The sequence below is a fragment of the Condylura cristata genome, unplaced genomic scaffold, assembly GCF_000260355.1.
Source record: "Condylura cristata isolate star-nosed mole 26May11 unplaced genomic scaffold, ConCri1.0 scaffold00042, whole genome shotgun sequence".
NCBI lineage: Eukaryota > Metazoa > Chordata > Mammalia > Eulipotyphla > Talpidae > Condylura > Condylura cristata.
The window spans coordinates 2,344,588-2,364,436 of NW_004567143.1; the positions used below are offsets into that span (position 1 = coordinate 2,344,588).

The 19,849-nt window shown below is 41.1% G+C and overlaps 1 protein-coding gene across 1 annotated transcript in view; it reads left to right on the plus strand.

The window, feature by feature from the left end:
* Nucleotides 1-5,518: 5,518 nt before the first annotated feature.
* Nucleotides 5,519-19,849, plus strand: part of CNTNAP2 (contactin associated protein-like 2) — a 1,046,635-nt gene continuing 1,032,304 nt past the window's right edge. The window contains exons 1-2 of the mRNA XM_012733843.1: nt 5,519-5,555; nt 13,247-13,357. Coding sequence (XP_012589297.1) covers nt 5,519-5,555; nt 13,247-13,357 — 148 coding nt within the window. The remainder of the gene's footprint in view (nt 5,556-13,246; nt 13,358-19,849) is intronic.

Sequence of the window (19,849 nt, forward strand, 5' to 3'; positions counted from 1 at the left end):
ATTTCACTGGTCCTCCTCTGCGTAATTCACAGAACTTCTACGGGAGGTATCCCAGGCGTGACTGACTAACAGAAATGATATTGTCACTGTCTTTTAGCTTTTATTTTCATATAAAATGAGGCCACATCTCTATGTGTGTATTGAAAAAGAGTTATATTTCATTCATTGTTGTCATTGAGTTTGCTATATCTTTGCCTGTTTGTAGAGGTCTTCTGAAATAAAAAACAAAAACAAACAAACAAAAAAACTAGTTTTCATTATAGGAAACCCAGTTTAAAGAAATATGTAGCTTTCTTTGGAAAAAAATACATCCCTGGTAATCAGCATGACAGACCTTTATCTTTAGATTTGCCTTACATCTTCAGGACATTTCTTGAGTGCTGGAGCAGTGGAGGATAAATCTCTCATTGAACAGGTTAGGGTCTGGCTCCAAGAGAAAGGGCCATTAGGAGCATAAAAAGGATTTCTTTCTAAAATAGGAAAATTCTGCATAAGCCCAGAAACATCTAGAAGGGGAAAGAAAAGATGTTATTTGAAAAAAAGTAAAGGTGAGAGATGGGCAGTCAGAAGCTGGGAATGGACACCCAGGGTTCATCTCACTCCCTTCCACTTTGTTCAGGAGGGGAAAAGCAGCCAGGTCAAAAGAACACCAATCAGCAGAGCTACAATGTGGGAGAAGTCAGTCAGCAGTGTCACTTTGCAATTGAACACACAGACATCAAAGGAAGCCTAAGAAAGATGTGCCTTTATGTTACAGGGCAGCCCAGAGTGGACTGGGCCACCTATCTGTGGGCCTCACCAGCACGCTCAAAATTCAGTTATACTGCAGGTGCACACAAAAGGGTCAAAAACAGATTTATTTACAAAAGGGGAAAGGAATAGGAAACAACAACCCAGGGAAAGAGAGCAGGATATAAAGTAACTGGAATACCTTACCGGCTCGGCTGACTGAAAACACCAAGTCACACGGTCCAGAGTGCAGTTTCCTGAGAGAGAGAGAAAAGGAGAGAGATGCAATGGTGCCCTATTTATCCCCCAATGTCCCAGAATCCCTGCTAGCTCCACCCTTGGGTCCTCCCAGTTCTCTCCCTGGTACTGGTGGGAGTTGTAGTTTCCAATCACTGGAGTAGGGGGTGGAGTCCAGAAAGCTAGAATAGGGGGTGGGGTCCACAAGACTCTGCAGAGTTCCTTTAGGACATCCTTCCCCTTAACATTTACATGGACTTATGGGTGTTTTAAAGGCCTCAGGAATGACTGGAGGCGCTCCATCCTTTGCTTTACACCTCTGGTTAGGCAAACCTTGTTATTTCAATAACGAATTATAGAAACAGTGACTGGTAATTTTACTTAAAAGCATGAAATCAATTGAGTGTAAAGCTATAATCTTGGCATATGCTCTTAAATGTATCAACCATCATGCTTTAATGAACAATCAGAGCAAACGAGTCCAACACCTTATTTTATAGCCTTTATCCATTGAATGATTTTACAATCTGTTGTCACCCTCAGAAGAAATCTCTAATATTTACCTCTGTTCTCTCTATTGTCTCTCACATCCTTTTGAAAGCCAAGTTCAGTCATCTTCCAAAATATCTTTCTCGTCCTTCTCCTCTTTTACATATTTCTCATATCTTATTATAAATGTTCAAATTGAAGAACATCAAAAAAAAAAAGTAGGAAACATGGAAATATTGGTTAATAATCAATGTGCTGTCATGGGCAACAACACTATTTACTTGCTTTCAATCACTTTCTCATCTATAGGTACACATTTTGTAAAGCTGAGCGCTACTATAAATACTGCTGTGTAGAGTGATTTTCTTAACCCGACATACCTTACATATTTGTCGATTCATTGAAGATTCTCCTACAGCTTCCTTTATCGACTCTAGTACTGCTCCGTTGCTCACCCCACACCAGATGAGAGCGTGATCTAATCAGAAGTGACTTGAGCTGGGAACACTGGAGGATCTTTATCTGAAGCACTTCACTCAATTATTTAAAGATAAAAGTGGGTTAAGTCATTTACAAAAGACACTTGGCTGTCAATATGTACATTGCATCTTATTGGATTAAATATAGCCTTTGAGTTACCTAACAATGAAACTAGAGAGTCAGAAAGATGAGCATTTACCAAAGGATCAACAAAGGCACAATCCAAAAGAGGCTTGTCCATAGAGAGATTATAATGGAAGGTTAAGATACCATTTGGACATATAGTCATGGCTGTGGACCCTCTGAATTTTTGGTTTAATAATAGTGCTACCACATAATTCCTGAAGTAATATGAACTAAATTTTGAAGAACTCCTCTAGAGTACATAAAGGATAAAATTGATTTTCATTATTTTGTATTAAAGACAAATAAATAATCCAAGGGAAAATTATGAGGAAAAACATGTTGTGTAGCTATAACAGGTTTTCTTTAATGTTTTATTTTGGTTTATCTTTGGTTAAGACTCTGCTTGTGTCTCATTCCTTCTGGAAGGCACTATGCACGCCCATACTTGATGCCTTCTGTGATACTGGTTCCATTACCTAGAATGGTCTCCTCTTATATTTATTATGAAATTATATTTTTACATTAAAACTTTATTTAAAATGAAAATATTTCTGTGAAACTAGAAGATAATTTGGAGAAGAACTTAACTCATTTTGCTAAAACCTCACAAACCTATTTTTTTTTCTAGTATCTAACAGTTGAGTAGATAATTTGAAACAGAATCATCTGTTATACCATCTGTCAGAAATATGCTGCAGCTGTTAAATGTCCAGCAAAATTTGAACTACAAGTCTCAAAGTAATTTGCCCTTGGTACATGCAGACCCGACAATTTCTTATTTGATTTACAACCATGATTCTTGCAAACGTGACTGATTTTCTAGCTATGTGACTTAATTTTTTTTTTTTTTCTGAACAAAGTTATCGGGCCAAAGGAAAAGGTAAATGAAAGAAATATATTTTATGCTAATGACACTGAATTTTGTCATTGTCTTTTATGACTGATTGTGTTCAATATTTCTCAAATCATATAAAGAATACCCACTAAATTCCCTCTACTTTAATGTTCAGAAAGTCAGGAAATCCTCTCCCATGCCAAAGAGCTCAGCACATAAACGACAGATAAACAGTAAATTCATACTTACCTTGATGACTTTTCAAAGAGACGGATATAAATTTTATATAAATATTATCTAAGTCTTGCTTTCTTTTGAAAACTTTAAAAGAGCTAACTAAGAAAAGTCAACTTACAGAATTCATTTGCAGGTGCCAAGGTATTTTAAAAGTTCTAGAAGCATATACTAAGAATATAGATAAATCCTCATACTTCAATAATTCCAAGGTACAAGATGCACAACGTACATTTTAGGTTGCTATAGCTCAGAGAGACAATCTTCCTTATATTGTCACAATTTCCCAGAGAAACCAGATGGCACTCAGAGAGGTGGAGAGAGAGAGGTTTACTTGCCACACCTGGGGGCTCCGTGGGCTCAGTCCCACACGACTGAGCCCCCCATTGCAGGAGTGGTGAGGTTTATACAGGTTGTGGGAGGAACCCTGCCCCCTCATGCATCAAGCATAAGCTTTCTTTGTTGTGTGGGGAGGGGTCAGGTAGCCATGGCTACCACTGTGGACAGCAGCAAGGAACTTTCTGCTCCAGCCAGCAGCAGAATCCAAGCCACAGGCTCCCCCCAGCAGCGGGCCTGGGAGAGAAGCAGAACCTAGGCAGACTCAGGAATGTCCTGTTTCAGTATGGGGACACTGAGGAGTATGTGTGCACAGTGACACCACAGGATGGTTTGAGTCTGCCCAAGCAGGGTCTTGAATGGAAAATGCAAAGATATCGGTCAGGTAGGTAAAGTAACTCAACAGATCAAACTGGAAACCATCTTTGCCTTGCTCACATGTAGATGCATTCATTACCTATTATTGTTCGATAAGGCATTGACTGCACAATTCTCTTCAAGCCACGCCGTTGTCATGTTTTCAGGCCTGGAAGAGGGGCTCGGAACAACATGTCCACTTCTCACAGCGTACAGGCCAGTCAGCAAAAACAGTTATGCATGTTTTTTGTTTTTGTTTTTGTTTTTTTTGTTTTTTTTACTAAGTTATTGAAGTATTTTAGGATGTGATTGGTGATATAAACAAAATAAAAGAGTGTGATCAAATATTTGGAGGGAATAAAGGTGGAAGCTGTATGAATTAATTTATGAATTAATTTATTTCAGGGGACTAGGAGGTGATATTTTTATATTTAAAAAAAAAATGTGTGCCCTCCCTGATGTGCAGTGGTTTAAAATGCAGCACTACAAAGCTGGCTGCACCCACTTCAGCACAAGTTGGATCCCTGCCAGGGAGCTGACCCTCACGGCACAGCAGACCTCTCCGACTCGCCTGTCTCTCCCCTCAGCAGTGTGCTTCTTCTGTCTGTCTGTTCTGCTCCCGACTCTGTCTCTGGTGAAGCCTTTCACTGCTCATGCACCTTAGGCCTGTACCCCAGTTCTGTGTGCAGAAATCTCTAAAAAAAAAAAAATAGATAAATATTTTTTAAAAAATGTGTTTGTCGAGGTGACGTGCGCTTACAACATTGTATGTTTCAGAGGCGTAGTTTCACACCTCTGCAACTGTGCTCGGACACCAGACTGGCCATCCAATCCCCAATAATCCACCACAGCACACTGGCCCCTGCCAAGGTGCTCCCACCCTGCCATCCTGCCCCTGAGGTGGCCTCATTCTGTAGGCTTTCAAGGGTTTGTTTGGGCCTTGTTCCATTGTTTCGAATTTTGTATTTCACGAGTGAGATCATCTAGCATTTGCTTTTTTTTTTTTCACTGACTCATCTTTCAGCATCCCCCCCATCCCCCCCAGTTCTCTCCATGTTCTCAAAGTGGCAAGACTTCTTTTTGAGTTGAGCACCACGCCATTGTGCATATATGCTGTATCTTCATTGACTCGCCTGCCCTGGGCACTTCTCTTGTTTCTGTACCTTGGCTATTGTAGAGTAATGCTATGGCCACAGGAGTGTTGAATCAGAGTGTGACTTGAATCTAAGCCTAGAACAGAGCCAAAACGGAGCGTCATTCACTTCTGAGTGCTCACTGTTTAGTCACGAATCCTGCATCTCAGTTACCTCTTCCATAGCTATTTTCTGTTGCTGTTGTCCAGGCAATGAGGGGTTACCTCAATGTCTTTGTATTTCAAAGTCCCCCAAATTAACATTTTTAATGATTTATTTATTTAGACAGAACTGCCATATAGGCCAGAGGTGCAGGAGTGTGAGAGGATTCACAAGAGATAGAGTGGGAGCGAAACAGGCGGATCTACTGAAATACACTGCTGAGGAAAGCAGTGGGCGAGACAGGAGAGGTCTGCCGCGCCATGTGGGTCACTCCCTGACCAGGGATTGAACCCATATTGAAGCAGCAGTGTCCAGCTTTGTAATGCTGTGCTTTAATGGGATATGCCCCCAGGGAGGGCCCCAAATTAGCATTTGATGGTAACTAAATGAATGTCTCTTCATGGTCAGCATCCCTTATAAGGCCTTGTGTCAGGCAGGTAAGTGAATAACATATGCATCATAGGGAAAACCAATGAATTTTCAGTTAAGTGATACATTTTGTAATACCCATGATCTCACACTCTTGCATTTTTTTATTTTAAAAAGAGAATAGTTATTTATGCATTAAGAACTGGGGTACAGGTCAGCAGTGCAGGGGATGGGGTGAGAGGATTCACCAGAGACAGAGTGGGGAGCAGAACAGACAGATTGTTTAAGTACATTGCTGAGGGGAGCAGCAGGAGAGACAGGAGAGGTCTGCCGCGCCATGTGGGTCAGCTGTGGGGCCAGGGATCGAACTCACACTGAATCAGCATGGCCAGCCTGCAGTGCTATGTCCTAACCTGTTGCTCCACCAGGGAGGGCCACTTTTGCATTCTTGTAATCTTTCTATGCTAAGCAGTTTAATCCTGCTATACAGAACCTAATATAAGGAATAAAATATTTCTATAGGAAATGAAATACATAAAAGCATGAGAGTCTAAAAGAGAAGTTCTATCATAGTTCATTTTATCCAAAAGAGTATACTAAGGTCCAGATTCTAGATGTTCTTGCTATTTGCACTTACCAGTTCTATTACGTACATTATGTGTATGTGGATTTATGGATGATAAAAGTCATTTCTTTACATGGAATTTTATGGGGACAAGAAAGGATGGATCTTGCTTCCTGTGCCAAATAGCAGCCTGGGGAATTGGATCAAGCAGCATAGAGAACAATGCATGACCCATACTAAGCGGTGGCCCTGTCACTGCTGTGGCCTGAGTTATATCCCCAGCCAGGGAGCTGATCCGCATGGCACATGGACCTCTCCTGTCACCCACTGCTCCCTCAGCAGTGGATTTCAGTGGATCCATCCATTCTGCTCCCCACTCTGTTTCTGGTGATTCCCTCACCTACACCCCCTGCCCCCACACCTCTGGATTAGAATCCAGCTTTTCTACACAAATAAATAAATAAATATGTGATAGAAGTAAAGTAGTTGAATGGGAGATAATAGCATAAATGGTGTTTCCCCCTCCCAAAAAAAGAAGCAAATATCTTCTGCATATTCCTACAACAGATTTTTTAGTCTATATATTCTTCTATTGCTATGATTTTAAAAAGTCATAGAACAACTAATTCAAGAGTTGTAAAGGACCTTTAGGAAATGGAATGGAATAGCTGAGAGAGTCAGCCAGCACTAAATGAAGTTATTCAAGTTCAAGTTGCAGAGTGTAAGACCCAGACGTCATGATAGCGGGAACATGTGGTCTCTTCCAGTCTGCTGATATTGAGGAGGCCTCAGCCTACTGCTTCCTCAGAATGTCATCACGATCCACAGAAAATATTTATTGGACAATGTTAGATTTAACAAAAAGAATGCATCGCAACTGTCTGAATTAATGGTGATAGAAAAGTGCCAGAAGGGAATGTGCCATTTCTATTTCCTATGCCATTTCTATTTCTTCATCTGCCATTAAAGAAGATGGAATGTTTGATTGTCCTAATATAAATTATTAAAGTCAAACAAACTTGTTTCCAGATCTGATTACCTCCTCTCCATAAGGAGAAGCAGAAGGGCTTGGATCCACAATGACATATGGGGTGATCTAAGCTTGTTTTGTATTTGTTTTTTAATAGAATGCTAAAGTTAGCAGAGTTCTTAGGTGGAAACTACAGTGTCTGTGCACTAACGCATGCTGAAAAGAAGACAAACTCTGTGTTTCTGATGCATCAGAATACAATCTGTGTGCAACCAGCTGCCCAATTTTATGGGGAGTAAAAATAATGGGTTGTCTGGTGCTAAGATTTTGAAGTTATTGATAGTGCTGGGTGCCCTTCCTTCCTTCTTTCCTCCCCCCCTCCCTTTATTCCTTCTCTCTCTTCCTGTCTCTTCCTCTCTGCCTATCCTTTGTTTCTTCTTTATTGGAAAGGAAATTAAAGAAACAAGGACTCACAGTCTTGGGAATAAAGTTTCTGAAATGTAGAAACGCTAAATCCCAAACAAGTCTTTGTTGGCCTAAGTCCATCACTACTTGTGACTTATGAAGCCCTCAGAGACGGACGGTAATGTTAGGGGCCAGTAGATTGGACCCAGTGAACATTGTGGGACACACAGGGAGTGGCCTCCTCTGTGGTGACCACAGTGACCTATCGGGCATGTGGGTAAGTGAGGGAGTAAAAGGAAGTTCAAGAGCAGGAGGCAGGACACCATCCTGGGCGTGGACGGGGACTCCAGAGCCTGGAATGAGCTGCAGGGGAAGACAGCCATACCCCAGAGGAACTGGCCCCTGCGGAGCCAGAGCAGGGGTGAGGCACACAGCCACGCAGCTTGTGGTTCAAGATGGTTTGGGCCCTAAGCTGCAAGGCAGGAACCTATTGATCGGAAACCGAGGAGATAAAGGGAAATCCACCCTCTTCGATTTGTCTGATTGTGAGAAGAAAGGGTCATACAACCTGAGGCCAGGCAACCACACAGGTAGAGGTGACATGACTCCAGCTTCTAACCTCAGGCATTGAATGCCCAGGATGAAGCAAGACCACGGAGTGTGCAGTCCACTGAGAAAGTGCCCTTTACAATGACTGATTTTTGTTTTTTTTTTTTTTTTCTAAGCAGGAAAGAGGACTTTGCTAGAATTTCTGTGCTGATAAAACCATCTGATTCTGGCAAAATTCCTTTGTTATTCTTCACTGTTTTCTGTGAATTAGGTTTATATTTCCAAATCCATGGTACCAACCATGTATTTTTAAGTGTCATGATTATTGTAGATAATCAGTTGTAAAAAATTCCCAATTTTATTTTCACCAGAGATAATTAGTTGGCAAGTCTCACGTCAACGCCGCATGTTCTGATGTCTTTTGGCCTTGCACATTCCCGCCACTGTCCTGACCAGGTAGATCCCCTCAACGATGTTCTCATAGGTGTTGGGGGCAACAGCCACTTCATCTCTATCGGCCAAGAATCTCCAGTGTTCCAGATTGAAGTAGTGCAGAATCCTTACAGCTACTCTGCCTTCCTGATTGAAATTGTGTGAAAATAAAACTCAAGGCCCATCTGCTCCTCTAGTTTTCATCCAAGATTCCCTGGAAGGGAAGCACAGTGGAGACCAAATATTTGCCATCACTGTCTGGCCGTAGCTTTGGAAACCATCCCAGTACAGGGAAATAAAACACTAAATTATTTCACATGTTAGCATCTTTCTCTGCTGTTTCTGTCTCTGTCTGTTTCTCTCTGTCTCTCTCTCTCTCTCTCTCTCCCTCTCTCCTCTACAAACTTTCTGCAGGGGGTCACCTGAGTTCCTTGTATTTAATGTCTGCAGACTAATGAGAAACATGTCCTACACAAACAGCAAACTGACTCTGGAATACACTGAGTGTAATCACAACTACAGCCGGAATAACATGCATCCGTCATCAGAGTAGACACCCTGGCAGAATAGGCACAGGCATGCAGCCCCAGAGCAACCGCCTCTGGGTAATGGTGTGGCCTCCTGAAATTGCCTACATTATTCCCTCTAGAACATTCTTCAACTCTCTTTCCAGCCATCTCTGTTCCCTCAGATCTTCAACCTTACTCATCATTCTCATGTCCTGATACCATAAGTAATCATTCATCATTCTTCTTGCTGGCTAAATGGAAGATTTGTGATACTAGAGCAGAGATTGGAAAGCTTTTTGTGAACGGCCAGATAGAAAATACCTTACCTTAGGAAACCTTGTGGCCTCTTTGATGAACGTGTGGCCTCTTTGGTCACATTCCACCACTGTGTGGAAGCCGCTATAGGCATGATATCAATGACCGCACGTGGTTGCGTACCATTAGAACCTTACTGAAAATGTGAGCAGTGGGCCAGACTTGGTTTATAGGACACCATCTGTGAACACTGGGACTTGACAGTGATGGAGAGATTTAGAGCTGATTCCCTCATTTCACCCTAGTCTTCTGTTCCTGGGGTCCGCATCCCACTTGAGGATGAATTCACAACTGACCAGTTCTCCAAAACAACAGCCCTGGGCTTTAAAGCTGTTACTTTCTGGACTTCATTATATTCTTTTGCAAACTGAATCACAAATAGGCATTATTCTCTTGCTTCATGCTTAATCACCTTCTGTGTCTTCTAATATAATTGCCACTCATGGTGGGAATGAGTCACAGAGAATTTTTATTACCCAAAGTTGTTAGAACCATGCAAAGCATAGATTAAGGTAACAGAGGATATTTGTGATTAAAATCTTCGAGGAGACTATACTGTACATGTAGCATTTTCCTTACATAATGATAGAGCTATGGGATATATCTCAGTTTAGAAGAATATAAAATTACCAGTGCTTAAATTCTGAAAACAGTTTTATGGCTCCCTTTAAAAAAAAGAAAAAAAAAAAAAAAACTCCTATGTTCTTTGCTGGGTCAAATTTACTTTAATGTTGTTATTCTGAATTATATGTATTCTAATATCGTGGAAAGTTGTAAATTTGGTGTGAAGATGATCAATTTGTTATAGAAGTCAAATTTTAAAAATTAATTTGGAGGAACAATCTTCAGGTTTTGTAAGTACCATTTTTAAATTCTGCACTTAAGTTAGTGGATGATCATTTAAACAATTATTCATCAACTTCGTTTGAATTACTTTCCATGTAACATTGAATGGTCACTTGGGAGAAATGCACCTTTAGTTCTTACTACCCTACTTGAGCAGGTTTAGACTAGAACATGTTTTCCCAGCATGATCCTGGTGATTTCTAACTAGGGTCATCACAGAGCCCACAGAGCTCACCCTGGTGCAGAGACTTTCCTTGCAAAGGCAGCAAATAAAATAAAATAAAATAAATAAAAAATAGAACTCCCCCCTTACCCCACCCCAAACCCCAAGTCTGCCTGTTTTCATCTCTGGTGTGTCTCTGTAGCCTTTATTAGGACTTCATACTGTAAAGGTGCCTTAGATTTTAACCTGTTTCTTTCCATTAAAACACAAATTCCATGAAGACAGCCCATAGTTGTCAGTTTCATCTGCATGCCCTGTGCTTGGAACAGTGTAGATGATCCATACATATTTAAATGAATGAAATACAAATAAATATTAACATATCCTCAGTGTGGAAACGTATGTTACTGTTATTCCAGTTAAACGAAGAACGTGCTTCAAACATTCTAAGAAGTCACACTCAAGTGTCTGAATGAGGAGATTGTGACTTTTCATTAGCAGTTAAATTGAACAGTATTTTTTAAATTTTTAAATATTTATTTATTTATGCATACAGAATTGAGGTACAAGCCAGAGGTGCAGGGGCAGTGAGAGGATTCACCAGAGACAGAGTGGGGAGCAGAACTGGCAGATCAACAAAGTCCACTGAGGGGAGCAGCGGGCGGGTCAGGAGAGGTCTGCCACGCCATGTGGGTCACCTCTGGGACGGTGATCAAACTCATGCTGAAGTGGTGTTAGCTTCTTAATGTTGTGCTTTAACACACTGTGCCACCAGAGAGGGCCCTGAACAGTTAATTTTTAAGCAATTAATGTGGAGTTATTCACTACAGATTCTTGCTTTATGAAGTGATACTGTGAAATCAAAGTTGTGTTCCTCTTTTCATTCTTTGACATTTAACTTTCTGGGGAATTTATTCATGCACACACTCTCTTTCCCAAAGACACTTCCAGCATAACTAAGAAAACCAAGATACCGGACAATGTTTTGAGGATTGTCTTGTTTATTCTAACTTCAGATTTGTACACAAAATAAGTGAAGAGATCATGAATATTAATTTTTCTCTGTTATCATCAGGGGCCTCATTCCACTTGAGTGACTTTTCAAGACAACTAACTCATTCCTGCTCTTGGTAAAACCTTTTGTTTGTCGATGTTGTGACAGAAACCTTTCCAGAATATTCAGTGCACTTCTGTCTCGTCAAAGAGAGCATGCATACCCATCTGTCTGAGTGGCCATCTCTCTGAAAGGAGGTGTTGTACCATGTTGTAATTCAACCTTGTGGCCTGGGCCTCTGAGGCTTGTCAGGCTTAGCTGCTTGGTTTTTCTCTATTCTTTCATTTATTCATTCTCCAAATGCTTTCAGAGCCCGTGCCAAGCTCCAGGTGCTCTTCATATCACTGGAGAGTAAGCTTTAAGCAACTATCAACAACTTTATTCCCATTGAGTTTCTAGTCTAGTGAGAAATAGTAGCAACTGGACAACTTAATGAGGTGGCTGTGGAAGCTATGAAGGGAAATAAAGTCCATACAGACAGAAAGGTTGGAACAAAGCACGCCATGCATTGTGGGCTAGGAAATGCTGGCTGCATTAGTGAAAGTGACCTTGAGCAGAGCTTGGGATGCGTGAGGTGAGAGCCGTAATGGGCCTGGGGTAGTAACTGTCAAGTTACATGGCAGGAACAAGCTGGCCTTGAAGGAAAAGGGAGGGCACTCTGGTGTCTGGACAGTAACGACCAAGGATGCTTAAGATGGACCGGTGCAGTAACCGCTGTTGGCCACTAGGGACATCGAGCTTTCTTCTGTGTCACAGAGCAGGAGCTTCTGAGGACTTGTGAGCACAGGGTTGGTGGGCATGACCCACGTTTACCTTGAAAATTGTACTAAGCTACCATGGGCAGAAGGACTAGAGGAGAGGAGAGGGGAAGCAGGAAGACTTTGCAGTGTTTTGCAATGTGATGGTCTGTGGCTGATTGAACCGGTGGTGTGAGATGAATTTTGGAAGATGCCTGCAGGGAATTCAGTCGTTGGTGCAATCTTCAAGGGTGAAAGCATTGGGGAGAGAGAGGAGCAGAGTTCTGGGCACTTTACCAGTGAGACACTGGGAAAATGAGAATGATCTGCCAGAGGGTGTAAAGAGCAAGCCGGTAGTGCGGGAAGAGGAGGGAGTTCATTCCACTATAAACTCATGAAGGACAGACTGGAAGGATCGGCTGGTTCTGTGCAGTGATTGGTCCGGCACGGCGGGCCCTGGCGAGCTGGCTGGTCCGGGTCTCGCAGGTTGTGATCATTCTAGGGTCTTGTTTACCGACGCTTATTGCTAAATCTCTTGGCTTTTCAGGGTTACGCCTGGGCCTGCCTCCTCCAGTCTCAATACTTTGAATCAATGTTTCTGCATAATCTTTATCCCCAAACTGCCGACAGGCCTGTTCAGATCCAGGAGTGGCACATTCTAATATTTATTAAATAAACAATCTCAACTTCAGTTAGATTCTCAGCAGATCTGAGTTGAGTTCCTCGTGGTTGTCATGAGGAGTTTGTTCACCTGTCCCCATGATTATTAGAATGACCGTAACTGCGCTGTTTAAAGTCTGATCATTTCCTTCATGTGATGTCATATATATATTTTTAAAGATTTACTTATTTGTGCATACAGAACTGGGGTACAGGCCAGAGATGCGGAGGGTGAGAGAACCCACCAGAGACAGAGTGGGGAGCAGAACAGGCAGATCAACGAAGTACACTGCTGAGGGGAGCAGCGGGCGGGTCAGGAGAGGTCTGCCGGGCCATGTGGTCACCCCCGGGGCCAGCGGGAATCGAACTCATGTGGAAGTGGCTTTAGCTTCTTAGTGCTGCGCTTTAACTCGCTGCGCCACCAGGGAGGGCCCGTGATGTCATATATTTTAAAATAAACACTGGATTTGTTCCTTAGTTTAACTAAATCAACTTATAGACACCAATCACTGTTCGAAGATTTTTTATTAACTCTCCTTTTCATTTCTTTTCAGAAAAATGCGATGAGCCACTGGTATCTGCTCTTCCTCACTCAGCTTTCAGCAGCTCATCCTCAATGTCTGGGGGTTATTCTCCTGGCTACGCGAAGATTAATAAGCGAGGGGGTAAGGCACTTTTTTTTTGTCACAGATATGCTAATTAGGGATGTTTTATATTTACACTGTATTTCTAAAATGTATCCTACTGCAAGTCCCTGTTAACAGACACCCAAAATCATCCTTCCTACTTCTACTAGTAGATCCTTCGACACTATTTTGTAGCCCTTAATGAGAAATGATGTAGGAAAATTGGGCCAGGAAGTAAGAGGTTGTATATCAAAGGGGAAGAAGTTTTGGAGATGCAAGTGATAATGTATGCAAAATAACAAAGATTCTCAGTTATGAAAATTCTGTTAATCAAAAAAAAATCATCAGAAAAAGTTAAAAAGAATCGACTCTGAATGTGAAAAATACATAAAAATGAATAATTTATATTTTCTGAATTTTCCTCTTTTTATTGCTATACAAACTAAGCTTTTTTATTGAAAATGCAGGATAAAAAAAATCAATCCTCTACAATTTCTCCCCTCATCTCAGAATGTAGATTTATTGTTAAAGCTTTGTAGAAAACACAAAGTTTGCAACTAAAATTTGAATTTTGGACTTGAAAGTTGTGGTATTAATTAGTGAACGGTGATGTCAAAGTAATGAGCAGGTCACAGAGAGTAAAAGAAGGTGATTGTGGACAGCCATTTTAATCTTTTTCTTCAAAGGAACATTGACATAAAGATTGATGTGTAGAAAATGAACAAAGAATAAATACTGGGATAAATTTTATGACTAAAAATCAGCCGGGAACATAATTTTTACTCATTAAGACAGGAAATACTAAACTCAAATTATAGCCAGTGAGGAAGGGTGTGAATAAGTCTAAAAGTAAGGAAGTTATGGAGCAAGGAAGAAAGGGGGTACAGAGGGAAAACCACAATAACTGAAGGTGAAAACAAAGAGAAAAAGAGAAAAATTAAGACTAAGAGAAACTAAAGAGAAAACAAAATGAGGAAGAAGAGGAAAAGGAGGAAATCATATCAGAAAAGAGAAAAATATATATGGATATCAGATATTTAAAAAGGGAAACAATAGTTAGAATAATGCATATGCAGAAAACGCCATACACATATTCACAGACATATTAAGAGACTTCGATAAGCGAAAGACTTTTGCAGAATACACACAAACAAAGGTAAAAGGATATACATTCTTCAAAATCTGATATCAGGATGTAGACTGCAGAGGGTTGGTGAATTACTGTAAATTGCCAAAAACTGTGCTGAAAGATCTCAGAGTAATGGGATTTTAATTCATTCCTGTTCTACAAATGTTCTTGCAAACAAAATGAAAAAATGGACATTGATAGAAATATACAAAGCAAGGAACTGAACATCCCCAAATAGCAATTGTGATGCAAGCCAGCCAAATGCTAGCAAATATATCAAAGTATGAAAGAACAAAGAAAGAAAAAAAAAAAACAAAACACTTAGCTTCCCAGATGGCAAGAGGATGCAACATCCTTTGGAAGAAGTTCTGTGAGTTTCTAGCCATTTTAATGAGAGGAAGCATAGTCATGAAGTGTTTCTTTAGAAAGTTTTGTGGAGATATGACTGATGTATTTTATACCCAGTGAGGTTGGACCAGTTAGTTTATATATAGTGCACAACTTCTTTGGGAATATAAATGATAACAGTGAAGCCAGCCCTGAGGTAAGTGCAAAGCCTAAGAATATCTAGTGCTCAGCCATGAAACATTTTAAGTATAAGATTGTCACTAAAAATTTCACTTAGCGATGTATCTTATCTCTGCAAAATCTGAAAATACCAAATTATAGGAATTACACAGGTGGGCACCCTATCTCCTCCCTTTCCACCCACAAATGATAAGAACAGGATGCTGCTAGCTCCTGCACAAATTTACTTTGTCCTTGACTTTTAGATCTTCATATTGCTTATGAAGCAGTAACTTATCTTGTCCTCTTAAAAGTTGTTGCCTTAAAGTTTTGTTTTAAGATAATGCAAGATGTCATTTTAACTTATTTGAGTGATTGTGTCTATTTACTGCTCATCTATGTACAGTAAAGGATGTGACAGAGAACTTCTAAAATGTCAGTTTCTTTTTTTAACCTAAATAGTGGATTTGAGGAATGCCTGTGTTGTTGTTTTTTTTTAATTATGTGTATTTTTTTTAAGATTTTATTTGTGCATACAGAACTGGGGAACAGGCCAGAGACTCAGGGGTGGCGAAAGACTTCACCAGAGACAGAGTGGGGAGCAGAACAGGCAGATGGACGAAGTACACTGCTGAGGGAAGCAGCGGGCTGGCCAGGAGAGGTCTGCCACGCCATGTGGTCACCTCCGGGGCAGGCAGGAATCGAACTCATGCGGAAGTGGCTTTAGCTTCTTAGAGCTGTGCTTTAACCCGCTACGCTACCAGGGAGGGCCCTTGTGTTTTTTTGTTTTTTTTTTTTAATGGTTTCTTTGTAATTTATTGAGTCTGTATCTACATCTACACAGAGATACAGAGATCAAGGTCTCATGCATTTCCAAAATAAAAGGCATTTCAAAAGCAAAAGACTATAAAACAAAAGTTATGGTTTCTTAGCTGTCTAGCCAGCAATTTCCCTCCTTTTGACTATTTATCTAATGCTTTGTCAGGATTGAGGTGAAATGAAGAGAGTAACTGATTGGAAGAAAGCACTGTTTACACTCAGAGATTTATATTTGCCTGTGTCCATTTGTCAACATTTGCTATGTGGGAGCTTTGGTTACTTACTTTTTGTTTACCAAAAGCACATCTTTGCTTAGAACAATATCTATCTATAATTCCATAAAATCCCCCCCACACTCCCTCCCATATGTGTGTTGTTGTGTGGAATCTAGTTCCTGTCCTCGTGATGCTTTATCTCTGTACATAGGCACTGGACAGTGCAGAACCAGCCCTTGCCCTCATTAATGACATCAGTGTACAGCCTTAGCCTTCATCCATGTTGATGGCATCAGTGTGGGTCAGGTAGCGAACATCAGAGAGGAGGGCTCACATCAGAGAGGAGGGCTCATTTGCTTAGAAAAAATACCCACATTATGTTAATGGAAACAAAGTTATTTTTTATTTTGTTGTAGAGTTCCTTTGCAAATGGTCTTGGGAGAAGAGTCATAATGGCCAAAATCCATGCTAATATATAAATGGTAGTGACCTGCATTGATTAAGAACAAGTTTATTTATTTATTATTTTATGCTGACCATTATTACAGATCTTAAAAATAGGTAAAAGCCAAATAGATGAGGAAAGAGTGTATGGGGGGAGTGGAGGTGCTGGAGATAGATGTCCTCACTTCCCTGTGGACAGGAGCCATCCCATGCCTACAGCATGAAGGCAGAGACTTCAGGAGGGTCACAGACTAGCACAGAAGTATACAGGATACAAGCAACGTGTCATGCGAATATCAAAAAGGAAAACACATTCAGCTGAGCATTATGTTGATGCACACTGACTTGAGTTTTATCAGTTATTTAAATGATATTCCTCAAATGCATTTTGGAGAGACAGAACCTCTGAATACACTGAATAACACAGTGTAAGTGCAGAGTTGTGTGAGATGACAGGTTGACACACATTTTAAAAATTGAATATAATTTTTGGGTCCATGCGGTGAGAATCCATCTGCTCCAACCTTGATGTTGGAGACCAGGGTTGTGATGAAATTTGAGGAATGTGGGATTTAAATAAAAAACACCCACTTGTCATCCCACACTGTCTTTGGGAGCTACTGCTCTAAGTTTTTATGTGTCTGTGGAACATTACCCGCCTCCTGAGATCAGTATTCTGGGTTTGTCTTCATATACTGAATGCATTGGAGGGTTCCCAATCTTGTGTCATTCAGAGTCAAAAGGAATGAGATGGATTACTCATTCCAGAGGGTATGAAGCCATTGAGAATAGTGTATAGGGTATTCGGTGCCTAACAATTGTGCAATATTTCACTGATTCTAAAGTGCTGTTATATCTGCCATAAATGTCCCTTGATCTTCACAGCTGTTAGATTAGATATGCCAATCATTTCTTCCATCAGACTGTCAACCTTCCTTCTCAGATGCCTTTTGTAGAGACACTTCTCTTTTTACTTCCCCAGAGGGACACTCATTCAACTCCATCTCATCTCCTTCTGGAAACCACCATGATTAGAGAGAACCCATAATCTCAGCTGATAGCATCGGAATCTTTTATTAGTGTGTGGAGGGATTTGGAAAGCCACAGTGGACCACATGTACATACGACAGAGGAGTGTAGCAGGTGCTGATGAGGAAGTGAAAGCAGGAGACTGGGGGTCACTGAGGGTGGGTGAAGCTGCTGGTCTCATTCCTCAACTTCTTCAGGTCCTGGCACCACTGCGCCATGACCTCTGGCCACACATCTGCTTGAGTCTATGCAGCTGACCTTTCTAATGTTAAGGATCGGCCCTCTTGCCTGAGCTCACTGAAATCAACCTGCCTTCCTAGTCGTGAAGAACTATCGATTTTAAGAGGTTTTAACATCCCCATTTTATTGGCCTAAATATTAAATGTAGAAACAAAATACAGTGACTGAGTCGACACTTCAGCTACTACAGTCACGAAGGAGCAGTAATGCACAAAGGAAAGCCATGCCTTTGGCTCCAGGCCACATTATCCGTGCTTGGGTGGTGTTCAATCAGCACTCCAAGGAGGTGGGAGGCTTGAGTCACCCTCCGTGTGTGCTCACGGCCAGGCAGCCCTGTCGCAGGATGTCAGGGAATTTTACGTAATGTACATTATGAGTATTTTTTCTTTTGCCACCTATTATTTTATTTAATACATTGTTCAATGCTTGCTGCTCTTGGGGAAGAGGGGGCACAGTGTTTAGGTTTTGTTCTTAGGACTCCCCTCTGATAGGAGTCTGTCAGCTTCTCAGTTAAACCAAAGGATGGGAGGGGCAGGGCCACCATCACAATCGTATCACTCATCCTGTATCCCTTCCAGCAGGAAAAGCAGATTGCATTTGTAGGCCATATAATCGATGGTTGCTTTTGGGAGAAATATGCGTGTCACAGACATCTGGAAGACTTTGGGAACAGATCTCTTAATGTCCACAGTTGTATCTTCAAAAGAACTGCGATCTTTACCTTCCCTTGTAAGGGGTCACAGAAGTTACTAATTGCTTCTTTGCCTGGATGCTCTGGTTGGATCAAATCGTTGCCTTTATCATATTGTGCTACCTGCTGGCCACAGGGAAGCTGTCGCATTACCCTAATGCCAACTTCTCTCCAGCTCAAGCTTCCCTTTGCACTTCGCTTTGCAGGCTCCTTGCTGGCCCAGCAAATAGCCAAACCCACTCTGCTCTTCAGTAGTCTGGCGGTGCTAGTCCTGGAAAGCAGAATTTCCCCGCTTTCTTGCATCTGCAAGTCCTGTGTCCTTAGTTACCATTGCAAAACACCTCCTTTCCCTCTGCTCTGTTTTTTCTTCTTTTCACTTCAGATAATAAAAAGGTCAGTCCTAGCTTAGTAAACCCAGGACTGTTGCCCACATGCTAACAATTGGGGAAGGCTTCACGAGGCTTCCATCAGCACATGGCCCTCTTTTGTGCCAGGGATCCTGCTGTCCATGCTCTCTCCTGCTCCCTAGTCTCTACCCCATTCTACCGTTGTCTAGCCCCTGCTCCTGGCAGCCAGTATCTGCCAGATCAGATTGAAGTCTTCACCTTGATGAGAAAGCTCTTCCTTCAGGCCATCACGTCAAGGACTAGGCCATTGCAGATAAGTGAAGTCTCTGATTGGTGACCTTCTGTCCATTCTCCTGTTTCTCCTCTTTCCCTTCTCCTCCACTCAGTGTTTCTCTTAATTTTCTCCTTTCCCCACATACTGGTGATTCATGATTCTTTTCGTAAGAATCAATTGGTTAATGTGCTACTTTTCTTATCTGTCTTTTAAGAGTTGGTCCTTGAGAGCAAATACAAAGCCAGAGAACTGACAGTTGCATGTAGCATTTCAGGATATTTGACATTCCTGTGAGGATTGGTTATACTTTTTCATCTTTGAATTACTCTCCTGAAAACACCTGCTGATTTTTGCCAACTCTGATGCAGTGCTGAGCAGTGGAAAGAGAATGACTTGTCTTCATGCATGGCTGGGTTCCAATATGGAATCGGCCAAGGATGAGGATGGCATCAGTCAATTCTCTCAACTTTCTGCATCTCGATTTCCTGATTTCGACAGTTAATATATCATTTGTCATCCAACCCAGGATCATTTGACTGTGAAACAGTTCTATTAATAACTATATGAGTATAACCCTGGAGGTATCGCTCCATATTTATATTGTAAAATGGAATCAATTTTATAATTTAGCAGAACTTTTGCAAAAACCCAATGAAATAATGTAGACAAACTGTTTTACATTTAAATATTATCTCTTTCCTTCAGTTACACATAACCCCCCAACAAGTAGACCCCAATTTATAAATATAGATTCAATAAAATGCATTTGTCATAAAAGCAATGTCTTTCTAAAAACAATTGTTAGAATTTGCCAACGTCTGTGTATTTTTCTTGTC